General features: G+C 37.8%; 1 protein-coding gene across 4 annotated transcripts in view; it reads right to left on the reverse strand.

Annotated features, from left to right (window-relative positions):
* The window catches only part of LOC137630519 (stomatin-like protein 1), a 122,533-nt gene that overhangs the window by 47,667 nt on the left and 54,658 nt on the right, over nucleotides 1-20,208 (reverse strand). For 2 of the 4 annotated variants that reach the window (XM_068362032.1, XM_068362030.1), the window contains exon 7: nucleotides 14,934-14,981. The exons of the other annotated variants lie outside the window; for them this stretch is intronic. In XM_068362032.1, the coding sequence (XP_068218133.1) occupies nucleotides 14,934-14,981 (48 nt within the window). The remainder of the gene's footprint in view (nucleotides 1-14,933; nucleotides 14,982-20,208) is intronic. 4 annotated transcript variants of the gene reach the window in all.

The raw sequence follows: 20,208 nt of genomic DNA on the forward strand, positions 1-20,208 counted from the left end.
CAATATTCAACAGATTTTGTAGATTTTAGAACAAAGTCCCGAGAAGAATATTGAAAGCTAAATGGCAGGACAGGATTAGAAATGAAACTATAAGAGAGATTACTCGAGTGCCATATGTGGATGAGATCATGATGAGGGGTAGATGGAGATGGTTCGGGCATGGTCTTTGCACTCCCCAAAAGAGATTAGTTCACTAAACTTTCAACTGGGCTCCACAAGGCACTAGAAGAGCTGGAAGATCCAGGCCTACATGGCTGATGACTATGAAACATGAAGTAGGAGATGATGAATGAAGAAGTACTGTACCGTCAAAGAATCTGCTTACAAAATTTTCACTGCAAAATGAGATGCAAAGAATTTTACGACTCGCATCACGAAAAATGTTTTGAACAATGAAAGAGCTTGAACGTGTCCGACACTGATTTTAGAATTCGCTTACCGCCAACCCGTAAGCTCACTACCAACCCCCCGCGCTCCCATTGGTTATCTCCCTACTCAAATGATAGTTACCACAATAAGATCCGGCTCTCCTATTGGTCAGCATCTACTGCACTGTATCCCATCATGCATCTACGCATTGGTGTTCCTATGTCTTTTCATTTCGCCTGCGGTATCATACGCATTGACTTAGTGTTTGTGATTTCGCTTTTGTAACAATTGTACTGTATCATGTGTGATATTACGTTACATTATTAGGCATGGGTCCCAAGAAACTTGCTGAGGTCCAGACAAAGAAGAGGAAGATGCTTTCCATGGAGATGAAGATGAAAACAATCAAGAAATACGAGGCTGGAACATGGTTACGTGTGATCGCCGAAATTCGTCTACGATAGGAACGATCCTAAAGCAGAAGGAAGCTATCAAGGCAGCAGCACTGTTTTCTCCAGAAAGAGGAGCCACGTTCATGATGAGATGGAGAGACTGCTACTTATCTGGATTAAGGACAAAGAAATTGCTGGAGACAGTACTGTATCACCGAAGCGATAATCTCCCAGAAACCCAGCACCATTTTCGATGATCTTGTGCATGTTCAGGCCGAAGCCGATGCAGGAGAAGGAAAATCGAAGCAGACACCCCCAAGTTCAACGCTTCTCATGGGTGGTTTGAAAAATTTGAGACGCTCAGGCATTCATTCGGTGGTGCGTCATGAGGAGGCTGCAAGCTCGGACACGAAAGGGGCCAAAGCCTTTGTTAAGACGTTCGACGAGTTGACTGTCCAGGAAGGCTACAGTCCTCAGGAAGTCTTCAATTGCGACAAGACTGAGCTTTTTTGGAAAAAAAAAAAGCCTCGTCAAACAAACATCACAGCAGAAGAAAAGAGGCTACCCGGGCATAAGCCTGTGAAGGACAGTCTTACCCTTGCACTCTGTTCAAATGCCATTGGGGATTGTAAGGTGAAACACCTGCTGGTGTATCACTCCAATACTCCTTGAGCCCTCAAGACCCATAAAGTCACTAAGGAAAATCTTCACGTGTTGTGGAGGGCTAATGGAAAAGCCTGGGTAACAAGACAATTGTTCACTAAGTGGGTAAATATTTGTTTCGGCCCGATTGTGAAAAAGTATTTGGAAGAGAAGCGCCTTCAATGAAATGCCTGCTGGAGCTGGACAATGCCCCTGCTCACCCTCCTGTTCTCGAGGAAGATATTGTAGCAGAGTATTCCTTCATTAAAGTTCTCTTTCTTCCACCGAACACTACCCCTCTCCTTCATCCCTGGACCAGCAAATGATTTCAAATTCTAAGAAGCTTTATTCGAAATATTTCTTCAAGAAAAGTTTCAAAATAATTTTTGTTACTGTATTTATACTGTTTGCTCTAATTATACATTTCTTTTGCAGGTTACCAACGGTTAATTTATTATTGATTGATCCAAATACAGTACTTGTCATACATTTAATACTGTTTAGTGGTGTGTATCCTTTTTATAATAATTTAATCTGGTGTGTTTGTAGGGTCTGGAACGAATTAGGCTATTTACATGTAAAAGGCAACTCTCAAGACAAAAAAATCACATTACGAAAGCCATTACGGAACCAATTAATTTTGTGTTGTGAGGCATTACTATATTGACATGAAAGCTCAAGATAGAGACAACTTTTGAAATCTAATTGAGGCCATTTGCATTAATAGGCGTAGGAGGAGATGATGATGATGATGATTCTTTAAAATGAAGTTTGTGAATTTCCTCTTCCTTACTTTCAGTGGAAGAAGTAAAAGGAAAAACTTGGATGACACTAGAATTAATAGGATAGGGACTGTACCGGGTCACATTGTATAGGTAAAAATCTTACAAGTTATGGGAGAAAATATAACATTAAACGAGAGAAACATGGTGAAGACTCCAATATTGAAGAAACCTTCTAAAGTGTACTGTAAACACCTAGAGTACCTTTTAACAGAGCTCTATGGAAAGACACCAATCTCACTTGGCAGAGTCTAAATAACAACAGGTAGTACATGTGAGACTGGAATGAAACTCATAGTTTTGGCTGCTGCTACGCAATTCAAGCTGGCCCCTGTCAAAACCATGCATAAACATTTCAAAATTACCAAGTATTTCAGTGCACTTGCACTTTTGCATTACACAAAATAATGTGTGAATGCATAAAAGTTACCAAAAAGATACGAACATAAACATGTTGAAGAAATAAATCATAATCAGCCTCAAGCAAACAAAATTGCATGGCACTCAAAAGTATGCAAAATTGCCAAATAAAACCTTTAACAAAATTAAATTTACAAGATAAGATTGCTAAAAAGTAGTTTATAACAAATACAATTATGGCAAAAGCCATGATTCATCAAGGCACCAAGACCATGATCGCCGCCACTTCAGTTCCTCATCCACCCATGACTAGCTGTTCTTGCAATTGCTTAAGTGCTTGTAACACATGAAAAATTGTGTAATTGGTTTCTGAGGATCTGAGAAGTGGGTGTGAAATAACTCTGTACTGCCTTTCGCCGCTAAAACAATAAAAAGGGGCCTGTTGCTCCTGAGACAAATAGCTTACAAACATGCTGATGCTACATTCTTCTTAAAAAATATCGTCAATGATATTTGCAATGGGAATCGTTATCAATAACTCACAGGAGGAATTAAAAAGTAAAAAAAAAATGAAAGAATTGCCAAAACATAAAAATTGGGCCAGTACCTCCAGTAAGTCCAAAATTAGCAGCTGCGGTACAATATACTAAAGCTAGTGGGTTGACTGGAAACTATTGAGTGTTAAACCAAGATCAGACAATGGCAGAATGTTGAAAAGCACCATATAACCAACTTTCTTAAGAAACCAACAAAAAACTTTTAGCTCTTATAAATAATTTAATCATAAAAAGAAAAACCTAAGATATTGAAAATCGTAGAGACTAATTAGAACACAGTATACACTAAGCTGTCTAACAATCGTTAATTACTACTGTTTTCATAACACCAAAAATTGCAACAAGAAAAAACTACAAATAAAAAACACTTGAATACAGTACCCAAAATATAATTAGAAAAGAGGGAAAATTATCCACTGCTCTTCCCTCCAAACAAAATGGAAGCAATAATTATAAATTCTCAAAGGAATTACAGAAGCTCTATAGAGCTGCAGATAATTTGTATAAGGGGAATTACACTAGCATCTGACTACAAGAGGGAAGTTATACGAGATGGTTAGGAAAAAGGAGAAAGTAAATGAAATAAGGTAATCTTTTATACTGAATTCTGCAGTGGTAGACAAAAATTGATCAGCAGATTGTAGAGTACCCAGTCATGGTAGAGTACAGCTGCTCACCTAACTGCTGTTTTCATTAAAAGGATTTTGGTATCTAGGGGGAATTTGTAGATGAAAAATGTGGATATTATGAGTGGTGGGTTTGCTGTGAAACAATTATTTATCAATCTTATTTACCATATTGCTGCCAAATACTGTACCTTTAAAAGGTAGAGAGACTTGACTTCTAAGTTCAACATCAACTTATTTTACCTAGCTTTTATCTAACTTTTAAGTCTTGAAATGCTGATGTGATTTCTAATACTGAACAAAGAATAATTTCAACATGGTAGAAATTAGTCATGCTCAAAATGAAAACAAAACATGATTATCAGACAAATACATGAGGTCACACATTTATTATAAGTTCATGAACCAAAGCTTTCTCCGAAAGGTTATATACTCGCACGAGTGAAAATATCCCAAAGAACACGCATCACTCTTAGTAAAAATATGAACTCATCAAAACTAAACAAACAGCTATGATGAACACAAATGCAATACAGATACTACAATAGGATAGTTTGGTATACAGTATGTTACTATAGACATATTTTAAGACTATCATTCAGGAGCAAAAGAAGTATCCAAGTATGTAAGCATATACTGTACTGTACAGTATTGTGAAGTGTGTACTACTGTACTCTACTATTTTTGTTTATTTGGAGAAAAAGTTAAATGAATGCTAACTATCAAGATCAAATAATAGATTGAATAATGGGCACAATTTTCAATTATTTCCATGAATCTTACCCAAGAATCATGTGGTACTCCTTAGAGAATATCACTTAAAACTGGGATAAGTAGGGAAATAAATTTTATCTTAAAAATCATGTTGATGGAAAAACTTAATCATTCCTTGTAAATTAGTGTATTAAGAGTTTTATTGCTATTTCTTTCCTAAAATGCTATCACTTTCCCTTTCTTTCCTACCAAATTTTATACCTGGTGTTCAGTCACTGGAGCAGCGGTTCTCAACCTTTTTTTCCCTGTGCACCCATTTCACCACATATTTAAAGGTTTAAAGGCTGCTCATGAATGACAGAGGCAAGGGACAGTGACATTGCCTAATCAAGGTGGACAATGCCCTAGAGTCTGACCATATTACATATGATCATATGAACAATGCCCAACCTCCCTCTCCACCCAAGCTAGGACTAGGGAGGGCCAGGTAATGGCTGCTGATGACTCAGCAGATAGACCCATAGGCTCCCCCAAACACTCCATCCTTAGCTCAAAAGGATAATGAGGTTGCAGCAACCAAAGCAACAAACAAGTTTGAGCGGGACTCAAACCCCAGTCCGGCAGTCACCAGTCTGGTACGTTACCGCAGCGGCCACCACAACCCATAATGATATTCCCCCTCTTCTTTCAAGATTGCATATCCCAAAAAGTGCATTACAAGTAATATGCATATAATACCAAAAAAAATCCTGTTATTATTTCTTTTTCAATGTAATTTTGAAATATGTTATTTTCATTAGTAAAATAAATTTTTGAATATACTTACCCGATAATCATGTAGCTGTCAACTCCGTTGCCCGACAGAATTCTACGGAAGGGATACGCCAGCGATCGCTATACAAGAGGGGGGTGTACTCACAAGCGCCACCTGTGGCCAGGTACTGCAGTACTTCTTGTTGACACCACTTCAATTTTTCCTCGGTCCACTGGTTCTATGGGGAGGAAGGGTGGGTCAATTAAATCATGATTATCGGGTAAGTATATTCAAAAATTTATTTTACTAATGAAAATAACATTTTTCAATATTAAACTTACCCGATAATCATGTAGCTGATTCACACCCAGGGAGGTGGGTGAAAACCAGTGTACATGTATATCAAGAAGCTAAGTATCCCGTATTTCATATTATCAGTTATTCAAAATAACAATGAAATTACAAGTACCTGTTAAGGAAGTCGACTTGAGCCATTACTCTGCCTTAAATAAGTTCGTCTTCCTTACTGAGCGCAGCGTTCCTCTTAGGAGGCTGAACAACTCTAAGGTGCTGAAGTATCAAGGGCTGCAACCCATACTAAAGGACCTCATCACAACCTTTAACCTCGGCGCTTCTCAAGAAAGAATTGACCACCCGCCAAATCAACAAGGATGTGGAAGGCTTCTTAGCCGACCGTACAACCCATAAAAAGTATTCGAGAGAAAGGTTAAAAGGTTATGGGATTATGGGAATGTAGTGGCTGAGCCCTCGCCTACTACTGCATTCGTTGCTACGAATGGTCCCAGGGTGTAGCAGTACTCGTAAAGAGACTGGACATCTTTGAGATAGAATGATGCGAACACTGAATTGCTTCTCCAATAGGTTGCATCCATAACACTCTGCAGAGAATGGCTCTGTTTGAAGGCCACTGAAGTAGCCACAGCTCTCACTTCATGTGTCCTTACCTTCAGCAAAGCAAGGTCATCTTCCTTCAGATGAGAATGTGCTTCTCTAATCAGAAGCCTGAATAGTAAGAAACTGAGTTCTTAGAACTTGGAAAAGAAGGTTTCTTGATAGCACACCATAAGGCTTCTGATTGTCCTCGTAAAGGTTAAGACCTTTTTAGATAGTACCTAAGAGCTCTAACTGGGCAAAGTACTCTCTCCAGTTCATTCCCCACCAAGTTGGACAGGCTTGGGATCTCGAACGACTTAGGCCAAGGACGTGAAGGAAGCTCGTTTAGCAAAAACCGAGCTGCAAGGAACATGTAGCCGTTTCAGATGTGAAAACAATGATCCTGCTGAAGGTGTGGATCTCACTTACTCTTTTAGCTGTTGTCAAGCACACGAGGAAAAGAGTTTTTAATGTGAGGTCCTAAAAAGAGGCTGATTGGAGAGGTTCAAATCTTGATGACATAAGGAACCTTAGGACCACGTCTAGATTCCAGCCTGGAGTGGACAACCGACGTTCCTTTGAGGTCTCAAAAGACCTAGGGAGGTCCTGTAGATCTTTGTTGGTGGAAAGATCCAAGCCTCTGTGGCGGAAAACCGCTGCCAACATACTTCTGTAACCCTTGATCGTAGGAGCTGAAAGGGATCTTACTCTCCTTAGATATAACAGGAAGTCAGCAATCTGGGTTACAGTGGTACTGGTTGAGGAAACTGCATTGGTCTTGTACCAGCTACGGAAGACTTCCCCTTGAGACTGATGGATTCTGAGAGTGGATGTTCTCCTTGCTTTGGCAATCGCTCTGGCTGCCTCCTTCGAAAAGCCCCTAGCTCTTGAGAGTCTTTCGAAAGTCTGAAGGCAGTCAGACGAAGAGCGTGGAGGTTTGGGTGTACCTTCTTTACGTGAGGTAGACGTAGAAGGTTCACTCCTAGAGGAAGAGTCCTGGGAATGTCGACCAGCCATTGCAGTACCTCTAAGAACCATTCTCTCGCGGGCCAGAGCGGAGCCAACCAACGTCAGCCGTGTCCCTTTGCGAGAGGAGAACTTCTGAAGTACCCTGTTGACAATCTTGAACGGCGGGAATGCATACAGGTCGAGATGGAACCAATCCAGCAGAAAAGCATCCATGTGAACTGCTGCTGGGTCTGGAATCGGAGAACAATACAACAGGAGTCTCTAGGTTATCGAGGTAGCGAACAGATCTATGGTTGGCTGACCCCACAGGGCCCAAAGTCTGCTGCAAACATTCTTGTGAAGGGTCCACTCTGTGGGGATGACCTGACCCTTCCGGCTGAGGTGATCTGCCATGACATTCATACCCCCCTGAATGAACCTCGTTACCAGCGTGAGCTTTCGATCTTTAGACCAGATGAGGAGGTCCCTTGCGATCTAGAACAACTTCACGAAAGAGTCCCTCCCTGCTTGAAGATGTAAGCCAGGGCTGTGGTGTTGTTAAGAGTCCACCTCCACCACTTTGTTAAGCTGGAGGGACTTGAAGTTTATCAAGGCCAGAAGAACCGCCAACAACTCCTTGCAATTGATGTGAAGTGTCCTTTGTTCCTGATTCCATGTTCCCGAGCATTCCTGTCCGTCCAAAGTCGCACCCCAGCCCGTGTCTGATGCGTCCGAGAGGAGAAGGCGGTCGGGTTTCTGAACAGCCAAAGATAGACTTCCTTGAGAAGAAAGCTGTTCTTACACCACGCGAGAGAAGACCTCCTCTCTTCGGAAACAGGAACTGAGACCGTCTCTAGCGTCATGTCCTTTATCCAGTGAGCAGCTAGATGATACTGAAGGGGGGGAGGTGGAGTCTCCCTAACACGATGAACAGGGCCAGCGATGAAAGTGTCCCTGTTAGACTCATCCACTACCTGACTGAGCATCGGTTCCTTCTCAGCATGCTCTGGATGCATTCTAGGGCTTGGAAGATCCTTGGGGCCGACGGAAAAGCCCGAAAAGCTCGACTCTGAAGATCCATACCCAGGGAGACAATGGTCTGGGATGGGACGAGCTGAGACTCCTCAAAATTGACCAGGAGGCCCAGTTCCTTGGTCAGATCCATAGTCCATCTGAGAATCTCCAGACAGCGACTTGTGGGAGCTCTTAAAAGCCAGTCGTCTGACGGAGCCGGACACAAGATCATGGTACTGCTGCACAGTCTGTGAACTGTCAACCATGGGGAAGCGAGGAAGTACAGTGACAACCCGAAGCTGTCTAGACTGTCTGGGTCGTACAGACAACTCCTTATCGGGTTGCTGAGGTTGCCGCACTGCGTCACAACAAGTCACTTCTGCTGGTTGTTGAACGTCTTCCCAGTGACACACTGACTCCGTAAACAAAAAAAATCCTCTAACAAGGACTAAACTAGGACTGCATGTCTTGCAACAAAGCTCAAGGTCTATGGGAGCAGGTGTGGTAACAGACGGGGTTAGCGACTGAAGTGGAACCATTACCTTCCCTGGGAGCATGTTATGCTTAAATAAAAGTCCATAGGAGGCTACGCAGCTAAAGGTTCCTCTCCAAATGACAGAGTCCTCAAGGGAATATCAGAAGGAGGGAGAAAAGCACTTTCTCATCTACAGGGACCATATCCGAGAAAAGCTAAGTTCTCTCAGTGAGGGTTTCACTGGTGCAAAAGCAGCAGACTAGAAGGCAACGTTATGAAACTGCTTGACAGTCTAGTGAGTTGGCAACAACCAAAGATGTGTGACTGAGAAGCATGCGGTAAGGTATGCAGAGCATGTTGTATGCAGAGCATGCTGTATGCAGAGCATGCTGTATGCAGAGCATGCTGTATGTAGAGCATGCTGTAAGGTAAGCAGAGCGTGTTGCATGGCGTGTAACATTTCTCAGAAATTCCATGACCAGTGCTAGAGTGAGTAATATCGCATTACCGTCCATTGAAAGTGCACGTGCCGAGGGAATTGATTTAGACTGTTTTGTTGATGAATTTGATAGCCGGCATGATAATCGTAGAATTAAGCTACACTAAATGTACTATAATCTACTTCACCTCAGGAAAGGGAAACTCGCCCTGTTGGCAACACTGCATTACTTCATGCATGCTTGCATGGGGTTTAATATCAACATAATATTACCTTACATTCATAACTCATGATTCATTTTTGTTTAGAAGATATTTTTGCCATATTTTGCGATTTGTTAAAAATATATTGCAAGGAATACATATATATTTTTATATAAGTAATCCAAATAACCTCCATTATCATAATGTTTGTGTAGGCATACATGTATATGATTACAAATGCAAGTTATGAAAGTAATGAGGTGTTATTATTGTCATTTGATATTCCCAAGTTGAATAGGAAGAAGCTCAAGTTGAGGAAAAAGTGGCAGATGCATGCGTTGAAGTGGCTGACTCATAGCATGAGGTTGCTGCCTCAAGAGTTGCGCTTGCTGTAAGGGTTGCGGATGCGCAGTAGCAGGTTCCTGAGGAACGAGTTAAGGTTCCTGAGGTGTGAGCTGCGAGAGTTGAGGTAGCGGCTGCGCAGAACGCAGTTCTTGTCTCGCGAGTTGAGGTTCCTGAGGTGCTAGCCTAAGGAGTTGAGACTCTTGCCTTGAGGAGGGTTCAGGTCGCTGCAGCGAGTGCTGAGGTGGCTGCCTCATTGATGGAAGAGGTTGTCGTACCTCAATAGATTGTTGCCTCGCTGGTGGAACCGCAAGCGGAAGCGGAGGAAGTAAGGCATAAGACTCCTGCTCCCATTGCTGAGGTTGCCTTAAGGAAGGTTAAGGTTGCTGCACAACGCTGGTAACTGGCAACTCAGAACGCGGTAAGGTAGCCTGAGGAACCTCAACTTCGTACGCCTGGCAGACTGGACTGCGGTGAGGCGGAGCTCTCGCAGGAGGAGGCGGAGGTTGCTGCACACCGCTGGTAACTGGCAACTCAGAACGCGGTAAGGTAGCCTGAGGAACCTCAACTTCGTACGCCTGGCAGACTGGACTGCGGAGAGGCGGAGCGTTCGCAGGAGGAGGTGTAACCTTCTCAGCCTGAAACTCACGCATTAAGACCGCAAGCTGCGACTGCATGGACTGCAGCAAAGTCGTCTTGGGATCAACAGACGATAAAGTCTGTTGAGGCAAAGCCTTAATAGAAGATGAGGTCTGTTGAGGCATCGCCTTACCTCTCTTAGGAGGTGTGCAGTCACCTGATGACTGAGGAGAGTCAGAGCTAACCCAATGACTGCATCCGGGTTGTTGAACTCTAACTTCGTACGTCTGGCATAGGTCTGGACTTTACGTTTAAGAGGTCTTGAGACCTGAGACCAGCGTTTTCTCCCCGAAATTTCTTCTGCAGACGAGCAAAATAAGGGCTCAATCGTCTGCGGGTGGGAGTGACGGTCTCTGTAAGACACGCCCGCAACCACCGAGGATACTTCTGTGCGCCGATCAAGGCCTGCCGAACCCTTTTGCCCTTCGACATTGCTTCTCCCCTGGGCTTGGGAGCTTGCAAGAGGTCCCGGACTGGGAGGACGACTGGCACGCACAGAAGTACCCTCACGCACAACACTGACACACTTTGCGCTAATCACTTATCACTTTTGATTTTCTGTTTGCACTTATTTCACTGAACTCGAAACTTTAAGTGGTTTGTACCTGAAACACGCAATTCTATCCTTTCTCAAAAGTTAGTAATTGCGAAAACAGAATTACAATGTAACAGAAAAATCTAATGAAAGATAAATAATTCAGTGGCTGGAAAGAGACTAAACACTAGATCAAATAAACTACGTTTAAAATCTCTCACCGCATAAAGCTTGAGAACAAGAAAAAACTCTAGAAATGTTTACCTTCTTCCCCTAAAGAGACTAGGGAGAAGAGCAAAAACGATAACAACGTTACTCGCTTGAACGAAACGTTTATCCTCCTCTTTCTCCCTCCGTCTCTATCTCTCTCTCTCTCTCTCTCTCTCTTGACTTAGAACCTGAGAGAAGAGCCCAATCATATATATCGTTAAAACATATTATTGTTAAAGGAAAAAACTGAAATATTTCCCAAAATGAAAAGTTCCTTTATTAGAATTAAAACCATTAAGTTAAGAAAGAATGAACAAAACGCTAGACACGGTTACTCTTACTGCAACGTGACACCGTGAAAATTCTCTCTCTATCGTAACGATAGAGCGCAAGTTGAACGTTCTGAACGTCAACAACTGCAGAGACAAAACAAAACGTTAGTTCAACTTTGAAAACAGTACGAGACTATCAAAGAAATTCTTTCAAAAACATTAAAATAGCATAATATGTTAACAGGTAAAACCGAAATGACGGGCTCAATGTTAATTAACTTCGGTACCAAGAAAAGACCGCCTACTATTAGGAAAGGTCGAAAATAAACAAATATAAAATAAGTTAATAAGTTTATAATAAAAGGAAGTTAATCGAAGAGGCCTATAAAAGGCGGAGAGATATAAAATAAATCTATAACTTTTGTTAAGCAAAATTAAGAAAGAGAGTCTATACTCTCTTAGACACCAACACTTCCGTCTAAGGGAAGGGTCGGCCATTAAAAGGTGAAAGAGAGTTCATACTCTCTTCGTCACCATAATTAATCAAATTAATTCCAAAAGTTAGCTAAGCTAATAATAAAACTTCCTGAATAGCGAAAGCTGAAATCTTAGAGCAATACTTCACCAAAAACCGTGAACAAGACTCCAAAATTATAATGCGTATCCATGAACGTCTTGCCGGAAGCACGACAGAGGAAAAATTGAAGTGGTGTCACCAAGAAGTACTGCAGTACCTGGCCACAGGTGGCGCTTGTGAGTACACCCCCCTCTTGTATAGCGATCGCTGGCGTATCCCTTCCGTAGAATTCTGTCGGGCAACGGAGTTGACAGCTACATGATTATCGGGTAAGTTTAATATTGAAAAGAGTATTTTTATAGTGCTCTGTCGCAAGCTTAAAGGCCATGAAAAATAAAAATTCTAACAGTTTTGAGTTTGCCAATCTATGGTCTAAATTCTACTCTGAAAATCTGAACCCCCCTCCCGTGGTTGAGAACACCTGTAGTACTAGACAATTGTATGGTAAAAGAACACATATATAAAACCTACAGTATTACATTTGTATTACAATTTCTATCACCTTGCACTTCAGTTTTTGTCTATTTTGTAATTATCTTCAGGTTTTAAATTTTGAGTGTAACCTCAATTCTTAATTCTACATTTTACTAAATACAGTATTTGTGCTTCCTCTGAAAATTTATTGAAGCTATCAATAATTAATTTTACTTAATTAAATATTACTGTTTGATTAATTGTCATCAGATATCATTAATGTTGAATAATTAAATACTGTAGTATCAGTAATTTAAGTATTTTAGCTGGGAGAGGTATAGGATAAGTCAGCTTAAAACCAAATCATAATTTCCTGTTGGCTATTTTACTGCAATTAATCACCATTAATTGGATTATAAAATCCCCATAAAAGTAAACATCAATCTTTTGGGAGTACATATTTATCTCAACTTTCATGTGCCAACCGTATGAGAAATATTTAAAGCATTAAGAATAATAATACAAAGTAAAATATATCATAATGTTTAGAACCTACTGATGTTCATGAGAAAATACAGCACATGCTTTTCATACTGTTTCCTACAAACACTTTATTCAGTGTTGCATACGAAATATACAGTACTGTCCATGTTTACGTAGAGATCTGAATTCTGAAAAGGAATATGGGTTACTTCAAGCGACGCATGGCTTTAACATATTGTACTGTACTCTTATACTAGGCATTTTCTGGTTATTACCAAGAGTAATATATAAGAAAAGAATTTCAAAGGATCAGAGCTTTTGGAACTTATAAAAATTCATGATGATTAGCTGAAGAAAGGCTGTGATTACAACCAGCCAGTTTAATGCTGACCGATTTAAGCATATGATAGATTTCAAAATTTCTGTATCGCCATATTCAAGATAACACTGGGATTTACTATCCATAAATGAATAACTATCTCCAGTGATAAAATCCCCCGGATTATGAGATTTGGTTTAGGTAAGAGGGTTGACATTTAGAAATTGAAACTTGATACTAAATTTTAAGAAACTATAGTCTAATGGAAGGCTATACCCTGGCCCTTCTCAACTGTGATTAAATGCTAAAAAAGATCCTGCTCTTATGTTCTGTATAATTGATTAATTATTATTATTATTATTATTATTATTATTATTATTATTATTATTATTATTATTATTATTACTGTCAATATTAATATAATAATAATCAAAGCAGTAGCACTAGTTGATAAAGCAAAATGTTACAGGCCCAAGGACCCCAATTGAGGAATCAGTCCAGTGCATAAAAGAAATGGAAACATATATAGTGAATTATGTAAGGATGTCTACAGTAAAAGTAATTTTTAGCATAAAAAGTATTTAAGAGCATATAACAAATTTATAAAAAATGTTGGTAGGGTTTAAAAGCTTAAATCTATGAAGGTAACTTAGAAATATGAAAAATGATAAAAATAATTTTAAAAAATGTTCCGTATTTTTAGTTATCATGTTGGAGCCTGTAATTTAGCAACCACCCCCCACCCAATTAGCCAAGGGATTACTGTAATTTTGTCTTGTATTCTCCATAATAACGCTCAATACTACACAGTATTCTATTAGTTTTATTCTGGCTGTGACAAGATTGTGGAGTGATCTCCCTAATCTGGAGGTTTGATCAATGGAACTTCAGAAATTTAAACATATTGCAAATGCTTTTCTGTTGAACAAGTTGACATAAGTCTCATTTCATAGTTTATGTATGCTTAATCTTTTTTAACTTTGTGACTGGTCTTAATATATTTTATAATTTCTGTTTATTGATTCTCATATATAGAATAGTTTATTTGTTTTTTCTTTATTTCCTTTTAACACTGGGCTGTTTTCTCTGTTGGAGCTCTTGGGCTAGTAGCACCCTTCATTTTCAACTAGGGTTGCAGCTTGATTGGTAATAATAGTAATGATAATAAAACATAATCAAAAGCAGCACTGGTGAAGACCAATCACATACTCTTAATTTCTAGAAACCCTGAAAATTGTAAGAACATCACAAGGACCAAAGCCCTTGCGAAAGCCAAACCGCTAACTCGGGAACACATGATTACTTTCAGCATAAGTATTCAGATTTTTTCCAATTTATGGTTAAAGAACTTTGGATAATATGAAAAATACAGGAATTAAGCATTAATCATGATGGTTACAGCTAATACAACCTAATGGAAGCATTGGATGTTATTAGAACTGATCCCATAGTATGACTTTACTGCTACTTATATTTACTGTAATGCTATATGTAATGAAGTATGTATCTTAACATGGTCAGAATGAAAAGCAGGTGCCAACCAAGGGTAATAAAGACCAAAGGGAAATATTTTCACATTAAACTGAAAGAAATATAACTTTGAGTCTAAAAATCAATTTGTCAAATTGATCAGAGGTACAACATTATGAGCCACCAAAGGAACAAGCTATTGTACTTAATTTACTCCATAGGCAATAACTTTCCATAATACCAAAGAAGCTACATTTCTCTACTAAAGATATTTTCACCAGTTGCTGTTGGTATAGTATTGATGATCTAATAATGTAAATTCCCCCATAATTACATAAAAGCATACAATAAAAGATTACATATATTTTTCATGTAAAGGTACATGAGATATTTTTAATTTTCTAATATCCTTTTCAGTGTAACTAGGAGTAGCATTTATACTGTCCACAGATTAATAGCAATTATACAGTAGACAGAATTAATTTTCATTCCATATACAGTACCTGTAAAGTACTGCTGCAAACGGCTCATGTATGGGTCTTCACATGAAACTGAAAAAAATAAAACAAAATAAAACAATCAACTAAATGATTTAAAGTTTTAGCCCTGCTACAGAAAATTAAAAGTTTATAAAAGGCAAAATTAAAATAGTATCAGAGGAAAAAACAGCTATGTAATAAAATCAAAATATTAAAAATTTGCAACATGCAGTTATTAAGTGCATTGTCACCTAAAGTCTTCAAATTTCAGTCCCTCATTACCTACAGTGAATGCAAATTACCTCTCATTATGATGCAGCCTGGAAAAATGTACACTCACAGAAAAGCTTATCTACAAAGCCATAAATCAGGTATTATAGTCTGAGTGTTATACCTGAAATAAGTGCATAGGAAAATGTAGATGGAAAAAAAAATAACTGCATATAACTCTCTTCAATTTTTGAACAAGGAAGAACAAAAGTGGTCTAATATTGCACTTGGACTTCATTTTTTCTCTTAACTGATTGTATGATATTGTGATCATTTTTTGTAGTGCTGTAATTTAATCAATTCTAGGAAAGAAGGATGCAATTACCAATGAGTTTTTCCTTGTAGTTTGATCTTCAACAAATACAACTGTACATTATAATTATTAAAATAGGTTTTAAGATACACTGCATTCCAGTTTAATAAGTAGATAGGGACCATGGATTCTAAATTCACTATGTTCTTGTCTAAAGAATTAGGGAGTAACATATACATTTTTACTATTATGTAGTTTAACCAGAATAATTAATTTCCATACACATACATGGATGATTAAAACTGGTTAAGGAAAATTTTTATAAGGATAGACAGGTGGGAAAACATTATTGAAATTGGCTAAAAATGTACAAGTCAAACATCTTACAGTTTTATGGCTAAATGGATAATTTTTAAAACTTTCAGATCTACTAAAAGTGTGTTGCACTAAGAGAAGGAAAATACTAATACAGTATACAATATTGGTAAAGTGACTAGAACTGGTTAAGGGCAAAGGCAAGGCTAGTACCTATCCTGTACAGCATAGTAAAATTGGTTTCAACTCTTGAAATTTAGGTATTCAAATTTTTTTGTTGGCTATAGTCTAGAATCTAGATGATTGTCAGACAAAAAAATTTGGTCAAATAAACAGAAAATTCAAAATACAACATCTTGAAATTTCCTTCAAGGGTATTGATGATATAGTATAAAAAATCTAAAAATTGAATTTGGCATCTTTTCTGCAGTTATTGTACTGAACAGTGTAATTTCATTAAATAATTTTTATCTTGATTTACTTGTACACTTCAGTGCAACTGATGTCTATCTCTATATGTTATGCTTTTCATATTGATGCTTGAAAGATATTTTTAGTACAACAGTTGCAGTCATAGGCAGAACATAATCAGAATTTTTATGAAGATCCCCTGATGTTATTAATACTTCTTTCTTGAAACCAAGTTTTATATCAACATGTACCCTAACACTAAAATTTCCCATTGTCTTTATTTTCAATAGGCCTCTACCACAGTACTGTAATGATATAATCAAGCAGTTACGGTAATAGCAATAAAATTGGCTTGGTTATCAATTAAAGACAGAAAAGGGTCAATGTACAGTACTTTATTTACTTTATGGGCCTGTTTCCTAGTTCTATCACACAGGGAAACTTTGCGCCCTACAGGACCTACAAGTCTGTTTGTCATATACATTCTTAAGTAATTAGAGTATCCACAGCATATGCCACGTTAATTGTCAAATATGCCTTAACGCAGAGCTTAGAAAACAAGTCTTCAGTTTCTTCATGAAAGCATTAATATCTTTAGTCTTTTAGACATCTAGTGGGAACTTTTTGTATAGTTTTAGGGCCCCATATTTGAAAGCTCGAGAATCTACAGTAGACATTCAGCTAGGCTCCAACAATTTGAAACAATCTGTAACTATTCTTGTGTCGATACAATTAGTTGGCTGCACAATGTCCTTAGATATTTTGGACGTTCAGTTCTGATAACTTGATGGGATATTCCACATATCTTGAACTCTATTCTAGCTTTAATGGGCAGCCAATGTAATTTAATTAGTACTGTATAGAATTAATCCTTTCTTGGGGTGGGACACCTTTTATTAGACTTGTTCCTCTGTTTATGACATTTTGTAATTTCTCAAGTTGCAATTTGGGTAGATTGTACTAAAATGAGTTGTAAGTCCATACTGGCAATAACACATTTCTGTGATCTTATTTGCTCTTTATGATTCGGAGATAGGACACCGAGTTGTTGGACTGAATCTAAATATCCCTATGCTTAACCAGGTGCTCAATGTCAATCACTTCATATCTATATTAATGGCATGAAATGTCACATGGCTCCTGTAGAAGAGGAATTATTCTTTTTTTAGATAATTCTTTTAAAACTACAGGGAGCTGAATGGTTTAATCACGTTTTGGATAATAGTGAGCTTGGTCTAAAGTAGGTTTGGCCACTAGCCCATCTTGAGTTTTCCCTAGTAACATTCATGTAGGTGCTAGAGACCACTTCTGCTGAATTGAGAACTTTGCATAATGCAGGCACAAAGGTTTTCAGTTATTAGTAAACAAAAGGGAAAGACTCTATTTACCTTTTTAAAGCATATGCTAAGCCAGGAAAACAAAATTCATATACAGTAGACAGAATCAACAGATTTAATAAACTTAAGGGCAAAGAAAGTTTTTCATTTAGCTCCCGTTAAGTTTCAAAATCTTTTTGTCCTCAAAACAATTTGTGACCTATAAAACATTCAATAGTATAACCTTTTTCTCAGTTAATTCTCTTGAACCCATAGTTGACGTAAACAAAAGAAAATATCTAAATAGTGTAATTTTTAGATAATTGACTAAAGAAATGTTCCTTGAAAATAAACTGTTGATTATACTTGAAATTCTCTTCTTCATAGTGGCTCTCATAGAAGAGAAGTGCACAGGTCATCAGAACCTTGATCTTGAAATAGTTACCTTACTATTTTAGATAAAACTTACAAATTGGTCATCTGAAGTCTGTGCCTTGCACATTGGAACACTGACACTACACCAGAAGAACAATATTTCTCAGGTATTTCATGTTGTATTGGATTCTCTGTTCTAGCCATTTACTAGAAAGTCCTTGAAGACCACACAGTAACTACCTAAAAGTAGGTTTTTCCTTTGTCAAATCCATTATATTTCTGCTTCATTTGTGAAAACCTTTATATTTCTCCTCCAAGCAATTTGGCTCATAACAGGGGTAACCCATTAGAATTTTACTGTAACATGCATTCCAGATGGAACGCCAACAGGACTTGACCTTATAGGAGACCACTATGATGGTCTTTCCCTACAGGTCCCTGTACGAGGAAGCTTTTCCTTTTTTATCAGGTATGGAAAAGCCTGCATCTCTTGCTGTGCTATGGGTGCTGTCTGTGGTCAAAGATAGCTATTGAATCTTCCTGTCCTCCAATTGTCCCTATAGTCCAAGAAATCAACACCTTTGCCCAGTTATCTAAACAATTCAGCAAAGGCCCATATATTGTAAACAAGAATTGGAATCCATCTTCAAGTTTTTAAGAACAGATTTCACATAGTCCCCAAAGTGTTTGGAGGCTAGACTCTGGTTGTAGATATTTCAATTCTATAAAGATTTACAGTTCTCAATAGAGACTCTATAAAGATTTATAGTTCTTATGGAGATTCTATAAAGATTTATAGTTCTCAATGGAAATTGTATAAAGATTTACAGTTCTCAATGAAGATTCTATAAAGATTTACAGCTCTCAATGGAGAATCTATAGTTTTCAATGGAGATTCTATAAAGATTTATAGTTCTTAATGGAGATTCTATTAAGATTTAAAGTTCTCAACGGAAATTATAAAAAGCATTACAGTTCTCAACGAAGATTCTATAAAGATTTATAGTTCTCTATGAAGATTCTATGAATATTTACAGTTTTCAATAAAGATTCTATAGTTCTCAATGGAGATTCCATGACAATTTATAGTTTTCAATGGAGATTCTATATCTATAAAGATTTACAGTTCTCAATGGAGATTCTATAAAGATTTACAGTTCTCAATGGAGATTCTATAAAGATTTACAGTTCTCAATGAAAACACCCTCAATAGTACTATGGGCTCTCACCAAGTTTTCAATGGAATCACATTAGATAGTGCTAGGGACATTAAGGAAGAACGATTGGTTTTCGATAGACATTTCTCATGCACACTTTTGCAATCCTATTCTACTATACTTGTGGTCTTAGAGTGAACTTCTACTGAATTTTTTTATTTTCATCTGGTCATTTGACTTTTTGTACAGTAATATTGCAGGAAGAAAATATGTTTCAGTAGAGACAAATATTCTTTGCAGAAAAAGTTCACATGGTAAAAGGGGGAGGAATATATTCTATAAATGCTAGAATCAAAGTGTAAACTCCACTCTCCTAGCACAATACTGTATTTAGCTTCCCGTCCAAGCCAGTACAAAGCCAATGCCCTTAAAGTTATTCTTATAAGATGATATAAAATGTAAAAACAAAAATTTCCAAAGCGAAGCCCAGCCCAACAAAATATTTCTTGTAAGCATACCAGTACTATACTGTTACATGTTATTTGTGATACTGTATTAATACTGCATATAATTTATCAAGTTACTCCAATTCCTAAAATCTTACATCAAGAACATAAGGTTTTTTGGGAGCCATGCAAGTCCCATGAGGATGAATTTAATGAAAATCAAATTGCAGCAGCTCAAAAACATATAATATCCCAACCTGAGAAACTATCTGCATGCAAAATCACCTATGCCATGCAATAGCTGCTGTCAGGTACCAGCACAGGTGTAAGTCATAAATCTACTGATACTGCATGTGTTTGATAAAATCATTAGCTGGGTTATACTGTACCTTGCAATATTATCACAGAGTTTAAGATAAATAGGATTCATCCATTTTCTGGGCATTTCTAAGACTAATTCTTTAGAGAAAATTAAGTTTCTGTTTTATAGAAATTTATAATTGGCATGATAGCATTCCCAATACTGTACATATTTACATTAGAAATAATAAATACAATAAAACAATGCACAACTAAGATTTAAACATTTGTTCACTGTACCTTTTCAAATGCCATATAAGGTTATTTAGCATATTTGCTTGATAGGAAATTTTTTAGAAAAAGTGATATAAAATCTATACATAAAGCCTAAAAGTTTATTTACATTTTGTGTCAATTTATATATGTGTACATATAATGTATATATGACAAATTTGG

This window comes from Palaemon carinicauda, chromosome 38, assembly GCF_036898095.1.
Source record: "Palaemon carinicauda isolate YSFRI2023 chromosome 38, ASM3689809v2, whole genome shotgun sequence".
In the NCBI taxonomy this organism is placed as follows: Eukaryota; Metazoa; Arthropoda; class Malacostraca; order Decapoda; family Palaemonidae; genus Palaemon; species Palaemon carinicauda.